The 12,056-nt window shown below is 49.8% G+C and overlaps 1 protein-coding gene across 1 annotated transcript in view; it reads right to left on the bottom strand.

The window, feature by feature from the left end:
• Positions 1–12,056, bottom strand: part of NECAB2 (N-terminal EF-hand calcium binding protein 2) — a 167,818-nt gene that overhangs the window by 9,808 nt on the left and 145,954 nt on the right. The window contains exon 8 of the mRNA XM_044433909.1: positions 8,132–8,211. Within this exon, the coding sequence (XP_044289844.1) occupies positions 8,132–8,211 (80 nt within the window). The remainder of the gene's footprint in view (positions 1–8,131; positions 8,212–12,056) is intronic.

The following is a 12,056-nucleotide window of genomic DNA, read 5'->3' as shown; positions in this document are numbered from 1 at the left end:
GGGGTTGTTGTTGTGAGGGTAAGATGGAGAGGAGGGGGAGAATTAAAATAAGAGACAGGATAGCAATAAATGCAATAAATGAATGTGCACTGATCAGTCCCTGGGAAAATTCTGAAGCAGATAATGAAGCAGTCAGTCTGCAAACACCTTGAAAGCAATGCAGGGATGACTTGAAGCCAACATGGATTCATCAAGAACAAATCCTGCCAGAATAATCTGCTCTCTCCCCTTCTCCCTCCCTCTCTCTCGCTCTCTCTCTCTCTCTCTAGGATTGGGGAACCTCCCTGATGGCCTCTGGAATGCTGTGGTCATAATCTGTCTTGACCTCACCAAAGCTCTTGGCTAAGTGCCCCAGGACATCCTGATTAGCAAACTTGCTAAACATGGGCTGGATGGAACAATGGTCGGGTGGATCCACTGTTGGCTTCAGAATCGGACTCAGAGCGATCATCAGTGGGGAGAAGTAAGAAGTGGGTACCCCCGGGGAAGGCCAGGATCTCTTCTCTGTCATCCCAGACTGAAGGACACCAAATGTTACAAGGATGGAGATCTCCTTAACATCAGGAAAAACTCCCTGTTACAGCAGTATGACAATGGAACCAGTTACCCAGGTAGGTTGTGGGCTCTCCCACACTGGAGGCATTCAAGAAGCAGCTGGATAACTATCTGTTAGGGATGCTTGAGCTTGGAGTCCTGCACTGAGCGAGGGGCTAGACCTGATGGTTTCACTGACTTCTTCCAACCCTACAATTTTTTGATTCTAGTGGTGTAGTACAGCCAGGTTCATCGGGACACAGAAACAGTAATTTTTGGTTAGTCGGGATACTCACAGATGTTGGGAACAGAACTGGAGCGCATCAGCTTTGAAAAGAGTGTTTTAATCTCTGAATTCACTCAGATAATTACTTAAAAATATATAACTAGATCAAATTGCTTGAGATTGCTCACATTTTAAAGTCCTTCTAATTCTACCCTGTAAACACTGAGGTGGGGCATCTGCTCAGCTTGCTGTGAACAAGTGCAAAGGTTTTGCAAGATGTGGGTTTGGCTCCCAAAATAACTCCAAGAAATGCACATACACTCAAAAACCCACTGTTAAAAAAAGAAAAGCATATTATGTCACTTTAACAACCAGTTGCTAAAAATATCACCGGGGTGATCATTATTTTTTTTATAAAGGTGCCCCCTCCAGTTGTTATGACAACACAAAAAAGGGAAAAGTGTGATTTCAATATATGTCTCTTTCAAGAAAAAAAGCTTGCATAACCACTGGGCTGACATAAGAGGGTTATACCAAATTTCTGCCCTTCTGCAAGAGAAAGGCCGTCCTGTGGGGGCGGGGGCTCTGCCCAAGGAGGGCTGACTCTGGGGACCCTGACCCGCCAGAGTGCCCCATGAAACGGGGCCTCCTGATTCTCTGCGTAGGACCTGGCGGGGCACGGGGCACCTTAGTGTGTTGCTAGAGGAAGTCATAGGATCAGAATAGAAGAGCTGGAAGGGGCCAGAAGGCCACTGTGGCAGGTGCCCAGTGTCACCCTCCCGTGCAGATGGCGGTCCGGGGTCTTTTTTGAATGTCTCCAGCGAAGGAGAGCCCCCCACCTCCCCCGGTAGCAGGTTCCACTGTCGTAAGGCTATGACTGTGAGAAACTCTTCCTGGTGCCCAGTCTAAATCTGGTTTCTTGTAACTTCAGTCCATTATCCCGTGTCCTGCACTCTGGAGTGGATGAGAAGGGATCTTGTCCTTCCTCTTTGTGACAGCCTGTGAGGTGCTTATAGGGGGATGTCAGATCCCCCTCAGGCTCCTCTTCCTGAGGCTGAACATGCCCAGTTCTCTCAATCTTTCCTAACAAGGCTTTGCCTCCAGTCCCTGAATCATCCTTGTTGCCCTCCTCTGGACCCTTCCTAGCTTTTCCGCACCCCTTTAAAACTTAGATGCCCAGAACTGGACGTGGTACTCCAGATCAGGTCTGACTAGTGCTGATTATAGTGGAACGTGATTGGAAGCAATGCTTCTATTAATGCAGCCCAAAATAGCATTTGCCCTTTTTGCAGCTGCATCACATTGCCGGCTTGTATTTAGCTGGTGTTCTACAAAGACCTCAAGATCCTTCTCATTTGCAAAGTTGTTGAGCCAAGTGTTTCCCATCTTGAAGTGGTGCATTTGGTTTCTTGTTCCTAAGGGGAGGACTTGGCATTTGTCCCTAGTGAATTTCATTCTTGATATTGTAGAGCTGGAGGGGATACAGAAAAGTGGAACCAAAGTGATTAGTTCCAAATAAATGTTCCACAATCCAATTTGCTGTAATAAAGGTCACACAGTACCGTGCCTGCTTTCAGGATCTCAAATTGGCCAGGTTGGCGAACAAAGCAAAAAATAAAAAGTAGGGTGTGTGTTACTGAATGGCATACCAAGGAGTTGCATGTAGGACTTAAGGCATTCAAATTAAGCACTAACTGAGATGTCTTCAAGTCATCCCAGAAACCCTCCCACAGGTTGCTTGGAAGAAGAAAGACACAAAAACCCTGTTTTTGAAAAAATATCATCAAGCTGTTACTAAAAAAAACTTGTCTGCATTCTTAGAAATGGGCTGAATAATAATAATAATAATAATTATTATTATTATTATTATTACATTTCCATGCCGCCCCTTGCCGAAGCCTCGGGGTGGCTTACAACACAATAAAATACATTGAAATACAATAGAACATAATAAAATGAATTATTAATTAGGTAGAGGCTCCATGGAAAGCAAAAATGGAGAGAAGTGAGGCTATTGCAGGATTCTTAATGGGCTGAAGCAACTCTCCTAAGAAGGAAAAATTGCTTTCTTTGGGGCATCTTAGCTTAGGAAAAAGAAAGTCAAGGTGGGGAGCAGGATGGGGGATTCCACAAAGCACACGGTTAAACTGGAATTTGCAGGATGCACAGTACTGGGTTGCTCTAAAGGCTGAGGCTAGGGTTAGGACCACATGATTTGCTCCCAGTAAATACTTGCTCCCACCTCCTTTGGCAGGTTTCCATTCTGTGGGAGCAGAATCCTGGCTCCAGCAGACCCCGACGGATAGTCCAGGCGGCTCTTGGGGATTTGCCTTCTCTGGGAGCCTGGCAGAGGGGCCCTGGAGCCTCGCTCGTAGCATCATGATGCACCGGGCAGAGGAAGCAGATGCTGGGGCCATCTCAGCTCCATCCAGTGCCACTGCTAGAGAAGGTGTTGCTGCAGCCACCAAGTCACATGCCTGAAGGCCCCGTAAAGCTGCAGCTGATTGCAATTGCCTTTCACTCTTGGACAAGTAGATGCGCACCTCTTTGCTACCTGTGGAGTGCAAGAAACTAGACACCATGTTCTCTGGGACTGCCTATGGAACAGGGGCAAATCTTTGCTTGTTAGTTACCAGGGGAATACCTGCTGGCACTCCATGGAGTTTTTTTGCAAGTTCGTGGCCTGTGCCATTTCACATTATCTGCTGCTTGGTGTTGTTGACAGGCCTGTAATTTAGCCGCTCTCTTAAGAATCAAGGGGGTTTTTCCTAGAAGCCAGTAGGTGGTGGCAATGAGGCCTATCAGGGCTTGCTGATGGGGCCTCTTTGTCCCAGAAATGGCAAGCCACTGAGGCGATAACGAGGCTTTCAAGTTTGCTGTTTGCGATTAGCACTGATGAAGTCAGATAATGCAGAAAAATATCATGCAGCCTGGATCCATGGTTCCGTCTCTTCGATGCAGCAAGCGTGTAAGTGGGGACACACTTCTTCGCACGATAGTTGGCACTCCTAATTCTCAGAGCTCCAGGTTGTACTTCAGCGGGTTGAAATCTTTTTGAACAACTGGATGTGTCTGACATGTTGAAGGGATGCAGGGATGAAGATATGGCCGCTGGCTGGTGCCTGTCCTGATTCAAAACCTAATTGTGCGGGGTGTTGGTAGTGGATGGTTTCTCTCTTGCGAATGCCTGTATTTAAGACAACGCCTGCAACCAGAGTTTGAGCTCTATTTGATATAGAAAACAGGGAAGCGGAATACAACTCTATACTCTTGCAGGAGACACGGACTTCCCTCTGGGAAGAGCTCCATAGGTTTCACGATGAGTCACAAAGCTCTGATGCGAAGCCCACCACATGGTTCTCCTCCCTGGATTTTTGCATTCCAAACTGGTGGCGCTAGACTATACAATGGTGTCAGCGCAACCCTCTTGTGGGTGGTTTCTGGTCTTCGTAGAGGCTGCTGGGCATGCACAGAGTCAACCCAAGGCACGGAAGGGGGTGCCCATCGGGGCTGCGAGAGGCACGCCAAGGGAGGGGCTCGGTGGGCACGCTCAGCCCAGGTTTGCCCACCTCCCGCCTTCCGCAAGAGCAAAGGACGAGTGCGCAGCTGCTGCTTCCCCGCAGAACATCCTCGTTAACTGGAGGGAGGAAGGAAGGGCACTGCCCTGTGACCGCGTGCTGCTCTCCCTCTCAGCTGCAGCGGGAGAGGAACGCAGAGAGCCCTCTTACTCTCTCCGGCCACAGGTCAGGGACAAGAAGGGATTCTTCCCATGCCCCTTCTGCAAGCCCTTGGTGGTCCCAACTCGGCCAGTTGCGTGTCTTAAGCAGGGCTGGCCTGCTGCCCTCCGGACTAAGTTGGGGGACCGTCCCCACCTTCCCCGCACTTTGGCCAAGCCTGCTGGGGCTGATAGGAGTTGACAGTGACTCAAGGGCCAGAGTTCCCCTGCCCCGGCTTCAGGCGATCAGCATGCAGAACAAGAAAACCCTTTTCTTCTTTATACCAGCAAAACTAGGCAGCATTTTGGAGATGCATTAGTCGTCATAAAAGTGGCAACAATGATAGTTTTAAAGTGCTTATTTCAGTAACCAATGAAACGAGCCCTAAGGGGGAGAGGAAGCCCTATATTGTGGGCTGTGGGTGGGAGATGACTGAAACTAGGCAATAAAGCCACAGTTTTAAAGTACCTTAGAGGCAAAACACATCTCTTGTACATACAATAAATCCAAGTTTTGTTACCCTGCTTTGAATGCTCATAAAGGGAAGGGAGAAGCAGGGACCCTGTACAGAGATTATGAAGTTTCAGAATGGGGTGGAATTGATCACCTTGGCAAACGGGCAAGCTTCTTTCACAGAATCACAGAAGAGTAGAGTTGGAAGGGGCCTAGAAGGCCATCAGGTCCAACCCCCAGCTAGGAAACCAAGTTTCATCTCATTTCATCAAGCTCAGTTCTTAATCAGTTCATTTGAATTTTCTAATACCGAAAAATGACACTCTGACATTGTCTAAGGTAGAAGACGAAGACTGCAATCTGGTCTACACTTGAGCCCCATTGGACTCAGCTGGACCTGCTTCTGGGCTGCCGTGTAACGGACTGAACCACACATCATAGTAAGTCAAATGTGTGCATTGCACCTGATTTATGAATGGACCTGAGAGAGTGGATTCACTGCTTCTTTGCTGCAGAAGGCATCCCAAAGAGCATCTGTCATATTTATGCTGGCAGGTACTGCCGTTCCAGTGGTGATCGTAACAAATTCCACATATTTATTGTTATTGGAGGTGTCCAAACTGCTGAGATTTCTTTGGATCCCTTCCCCACCAGGTCCTACCTTGCTAGGGATGGAAGAATCTGTTAGTCTCATTTTCTCTTGCATTCACATGCTTAAAAACTCAAGTTCTCCAAAATATGCAGCCCGTTGGGAATTTCAGCAGAATTCTTATCAACACTGAACTGAAATTAACCATGTACCCAACTGCACATCAAAACTCACTGGCTCTGCCTGTTCCGAGTGCAGAGAAGACTGCAATGGGCCTTCTTGGCTTACACGTTGTAAAAGGTGAGAAGCTTGTCAGAAGAAGGTTGGCAACACTCTGCAAAAAGGGGAATCTGAAAATGATTGTATCGATGGTTCAAGATTCTTTCTTTGGTGTCTCACTGGAGTTCAGTTCTGCTCTTGCTGCTTTCCTACCTGTGATAATATTAATGCAAGCTTACGTACATCCACGTGTACATTTTTCCTTTGCTTGGCCACGTTTTATCAATATCCACAGGCACAGCAATATGGGCAAAGGATAGCAAGGACCAGTAGGAACATTTCCAAGCCTCTGTGCAAAATTTGAAAATAAAAAAGAAAACGGAAGAATAGAATGAAATGATTCATAGTGCCGAAGGTTCCCTTGCATTGGGAAGGGATTCCCAAAACATGGGAAGATTTATTAGTAAATCAGCGTCTTGGGCGCCCTCCCCACTTCTTGTTTGTGCTGCCACCCCCTTTATACGTTTTGAGCATGTTTTCTGCGCTCGAGAGGCCAACTTTAGGTTTCGAATTGAACTGCATGATGTGAAATACTAAAGCCATTCTAAGCTCACGTTACTTTAATGATGTAGTTAACCACTGAGTCGTTTCCTTTTTCATTCTAGAGAAAGTGCAGCGCATCTGACCTGTGTTGGGGCCCTAGCATGGGATCAGGAAGGGAGCGCTTGGCCCGGCTGCTGTGGTCCCTTCTGGATTGGGATCTCTGGGGCCGCCATTTCTATTGCCCAGTTGGGGGCACATTTTCACCCCAGGCAGTGTGACGGGTTGGCCTGTCCCACACCCACATCTGGATTGGGACTGCAGCAGGGGAGGGGTTGAAGCCCCCCCCCCAATGGTCCCAACACTTGATGCAGTAAAAAGCAGAGCCCTAATTGCTAGCTATGGATTTGATCCACATTTTGAGGACGGCGTGTCAGTGGGTCGCCAGTGCCAGGGAGAAAGATGGCTGGGAGAATTTCAGTGGCACTTCTGCACTGCATCAGTGCGCCCCGTCCCCTGATCTTCTGCATGAGACCATGCAAGCCCCTTCAGGCAGCCTGTGCTCTTGATTGTCTCCTGCAGCCAGTGGTGCTCGTTTTGCCCAATGCTATTTTCGAGGTTTCTAGATGTTGCTCCATCTTGCTTTAGGACTTCCTCTGTCGCTCCTCTTTATGCAAGGGCAACGCTTCTGTCATGGGATGCACCATCACAGAGAGATCTCCTCTAGGCCCCGTTGGCTTCCATTTCCATTCTGTGAACTCCCCTGTCCTTCACAAAACTTAGCCTGTATGCAAGGTACAGTGCCTGCCATTTCATAGGTTCCCATTCATTTTTATGGTGTGTGTGTTAAAACATTCAATGTGGCCAACTATGTCTAGGAACAAATACTGTCATTCCGGAAGCCCACATTCTAAGAACCAATCCAGTCTGAAAAAATGTAAGAACAAGCTCCTTAAGCTTATGTAGATAATTTTAAAGCCCCGTGTTCTTTATTAGAAGAACCCAGAAGGCATCCGCCATGTTGAAGCTAAGCAGGTTCAGAGCTGGCCTGAACTTGGAGGGGAGACACTTGGGAAACACACATCTCTACTTTGAGTTCTGCCAGGGGAGGAAGGTGGGACATAAATATAATAAACAAGGAGAGAAATATAGAGGCTGCAGGCCCACCAGAGGCACGCCAGGAGCAGGTGGTGAGACGATGGGCAAAACCATGGCAAGCCACAGAATGCCAAATTCTCATCTGGGTTCAGACGATACGACAACCCACCAGGGGTGGCAGCAACCCTGGAACAGCTCATTGGTCCTGCAGGGTGGATGTTTGGAAAAAGAGCCTCTTTTAGTGCAGCCAACCCTTTGGCTACGCAACATGGCACCCCTCCTGTGATAAAGAACAAGGTTCGGGGGGGGGTGTTGCCTGAACCGGGTCAGTGTGCTAGCAGACACTCCGGAGGACTGTGACTTCATCTGCCCAGGTGCTAAATGTGTACAGGCAATGCTTCATTCTGAGGGTGCTTTGTCTTTAAACTGGCCTTGGACTGGACAGCCCTTTGAACAGAGGCCTGTCCTGTGCAAAGGAGGGTGAATGGCAGATTTGGTGTTCTCTATTTTATGCAGGGCATTAAGGAACAATCCCCTTCGTGTCCAAGCCGCTGCCAAAAACAAGCACTCTGAAATCACGCGACTGCCATTTCCTCCACCTGGTGCTCTCAGATTGCAACTTTCAGTATCCCCAGGCAAAATGCTGGGGGTTGTACACGTGGAAGCAACACCAGCTTGGGGAAAGCTGTGCTATTGTCATTAGCGAGACGATGCTTTCAAGACAGGAGTTCTTATTATTAAAGTCCTCCCACCTACCTTGTTTTCCAGCCTTCCAATCAACTCTGCTAACCTGTTGATCTGGGCTTCCAAGCCCTCCTCCTTGGTGTCTGAAGATGCTGTGGAAAGAAATGTAATTATGGGGCAAGAAAAGAGCAGTGGGTTGCAGACAGGCTGGGCCAGGCTGCAGAAGGAAAGAGAGAGAAATGGCATTCTCCATACTGGATGTGGGGGTGGGGGGTGGGGAGAGGGTCTCATAGTGCTTGACCAGCTCTTCTTCGGATTGCTATAGATCACTTCTCCTGCCTCCCTTAGAGGGCACCCCAAGGGCATCCGGTCAAGCCCCAGGCCTGTGCAAGATGCTGATAGAGGAAGCATCCTGGGGAAGGGAGCAGCCACTCTCTGCCCAAGACCCTCAGCAGAAAGTCCACCCTTGCTGAGACTCCTTGTCTGCTCTGCTGTCAATCAGCTCAGATGGTGGGGAAAGTTCTTTCTAATCTCGAGTCTAAAGCCTTTTTATTTATTATTTTATTATTTATTTATTTGGTTTATATGCTACTGATTAGCCAGAGGCTCTTTGGGCAGCATGCACAGAATCAAGCACAATAAAAACAACATTACAATCAAAGCAATAATATCGATACAATTAATAGTAATTAAAATAACAATAATATTGATAAAATAAATTATATATATAATAAATAACTAAATGATAAATAAATCAACACTAGACTAAGAACTTAAGAAACTAGAGGGGGGTTTACCAAGTGATAGGCCAATAATTCGCAACCAAATTAAAACCACAGATTGCAAGTTAAATGGTAGCTACAACTGAATTTAAAATCAAAGCCCAGCAGATTCACCCTTCAAAATAAGCATGGAGCAAACAATCTCCAGCTGGCATCTAAAAGAGTACAGCGCCTTCGTCAGCCTAATTTCTTGCGGAATCAAATTCTGCGACAGGGGAGCAATTCAAGAGGATGCCCGCCTCCTAGCCAGCTCTCCTTCACTTCGCTTGGGGGAGGAACACGGGGGGAGGGGGGGCTCAGAGGCTGACTACAGCGATCAGGAAGAAAGGCGCTTCTTCCGATAGCCTAGTTTGGCTTCTGGTGGCTTTGGGTCTCGTCCTCTGGAGGCACGGACGATAGATGTGCTCTGTCGTGCAGATCAGGGCAACCCTTTTGGAGATGGCTTCCACGGTGCCTCGGCCGACTCCGGGCTGTACATGCTCAGCCTCCTCTCATGGGGTGTGGTCTCCAGGACCCTCACCCGGCCCTCCTCGGGGCAGCTGTGGAACCAGGTAGCCTGGGCTCAAGGCGTTCCTTGAGCTTCCTGTGACCTGGAAGCGAGACTTCTCTTACGCAGCCAATAACGGTGTTGGTCTTTTGAGCTGGCTCTATAAATTATAGCCTTCTGGATCCTTAGGGTGCACAGTCTACCGTGCTCAGAACTGATGCCACTGAACAGAGGTGGCTCTCCAGATTTCAGGTAGGCATCTGTCTTGGCTCTACCTGGAGATGTGTGGGAAGGAGCCTGGTTTCTTCTGCAGGCAGAGGAGGGACCCTCTCATTGAATGCAGTTCTGGCCCCAAAGCTGCAGTCCGGCGCCCTCCGCCCCCACCCAAGAGATCAGAGGCCAAGTAGGGCCGTTCCATCCGCCCTTCTGAAATCTACTATTTGTGTGGTGGGCTTGTTGTGAGCAGAGCCGGCTGGAGCCGGGGGTCAGACTAGATGGCCCGGGAGACCCCTTCTGACTTGCTCTGTTTCTATCTTCTATGTTCCGATGTTCCTTTTCCCTCCCCATTGCCTTTCCCTTGTGTGCCATGTCTTCTTCCAGGCTGGCCCTCTCGTGAAGGAGAGTGAATCCCCCACTTCAGGTTGCAGAGGAGGAGGAGGGAATTGTGCACTTGGTTCCACCAAGTGGACCTGCTCTCACGTGCCACCCACCTACCTGCCCATCCCTCCTGTGATGACCAGGTATCTCACCCTCTTCCTTACCTGCCTCTGCCACGTCTCCTAACCCCGAAGCCCATATTCCTGCTACTCACTCTCTGCTCTTCCCGGGGCAAGTTCTGTGAAGAACCATATCATATGCACGGGAGGGATTGCCAATCTCCAGACAGCTAGCCTGGCCCCAATCCCTGGCTGTCAGTGGCCCTTCTGTAGGGCCAGGCATTGTGGGAAGGTTGCCCTTGGAGTCTGCCTGGGAGAGCGTGTGGAATTCAGGCTTTCCAGGCTGGAATGCTGCAGGCAACGGCAGTTTCATTTTCCTGGCTGAGTGCCAACTGCTCCTGCACCCTTTTGCTGGCTGAGAAGCAGCACAAAACACTGCAACTAAGCCACACTATAATGCGCAAAGCCCACATTCTTCTCGCACGCTTGGAACCAGCAGGGTGAAGGACAGAACTAGTTCAGCTCTCCTGACCTGGGAACTTGGACGCCACAGACCAAGTGCCCATCTCAACAAGCATGCAAGGACCATCCTGGTCCTCTGAGCCACAGAGGGGTGGGGCAGGGGGCACCTGGGGCCAGGGCTTTACTCTGATTCCCATGGACTTCTTGCCTTGTTCCAGGCTCTGTGAGCTGCTCTCTCTGCTCCTCAGAGAAGGTTAGAGGGACAGCCAGATTGCCTGCATCTACCCCCTTCTCTCCCCATCACCGGCCGTAGCCGAAAGCTTTTTTGCTGCCTCTGGAAGGTACAGGGGTGTGTATAAGATGAATACCACAGTTAGGTAACATCGCCTGGTCACCTGGGACTCGGGCTGCTTAGGTGCCCAAGCAACGGCTTAAGGCCTGGTTGCCTGAAGGAGCATCTCCTTCCATATATGCCCGCCCACCCCATAAGATCTGGGGCAGAGGCCTTTCTCCAGGAGCCCTCCTTGAAGGAGATTAGGAGGGTGACTACCCAAAAAGGGCCTTCTCTGTGGTGGCGCCCCAATTGCAGAATTTGCTTCCCAGAGAGGTTGGCGTGGCAGCGTCACTTTATTCTTTTCCGCACCAGGCTAACAGCATGTCATTTTTCCAATGTTTTAAGGTTTGATTGTTTTTAATATGGATGTTATTGTTGACTGGTTAAGAATTTCATTAGGATGCTGTGCTTTATTTTATTTTGTCTTATTGTTAAACTGTCCCGAGACTACAGTAAGGGATGGTCTAAAAAAGCTTTGAATGAATGAACAAATGAACTCAGCATAAGGCAGCTCCATGATCTCAATGGACCTGTGTTCAAGCCATGTTTGTTTGCTTATTCAAAATGTGCATCCAAAGTCCATCCATGTGCCTGCTTCCAGTAGATGGGCTGCTATCCCTAACCCAAGTGATCTTGCTTCTTCTTGGATATCTTTGGCCCTAAAGCGAGGTGCTTTGGGTGGACCAGCCCCAGATCAAAAGACCCACAGGACAGGATGGATATATCAGCAGCAGGGAGACAAAGAGTCCAGAGTTTATACTTAGTCAAGGCTGCAATATGGAATTCAGTTTGGAGCAGCGGTTTAAAATCGCAGACAAGCAAGCAACCTACCTTGGGGAGGAACAACACCTGGCAGGAGACCGCGCCCGCGCCCGAGAACCACACCGCGCCCAAAGACCGCGCCGCGCACACGCCCAAAGACCGCGCCGCGCACGCGCCCGAAGACCGCGTGAAGACTGCGCCGCGCCGCCGGCTCCGCCGCTACCTGACTGCCCTGCCACGCCCCTGCACACGTGGCAGGTGTGCCCGGACGGGGTGGAGCGTCGGGTGGCCGGCGGCTACAAAGTGCTGCAGGGGGGAGCGCCGGCAGGAGGAACAACACCTGGCAGGAGACCGCGCCCGCGCCCGAGAACCACACCGCGCCCAAAGACCGCGCCGCGCACGCGCCCGAAGACCGCGCCGCGCACGCGCCCGAAGACCGCGTGAAGACTGCGCCGCGCCGCCGGCTCCGCCGCTACCTGACTGCCCTGCCACGCCCCTGCACACGTGGCAGGTG

Source organism: Varanus komodoensis, unplaced genomic scaffold, assembly GCF_004798865.1.
Source record: "Varanus komodoensis strain SLA01 unplaced genomic scaffold, ASM479886v1 scaffold27, whole genome shotgun sequence".
NCBI lineage: Eukaryota > Metazoa > Chordata > Lepidosauria > Squamata > Varanidae > Varanus > Varanus komodoensis.
The sequence above is the reverse complement of the archived record's forward strand: the minus strand, read 5'-3'. Positions and strand labels throughout refer to the sequence as shown.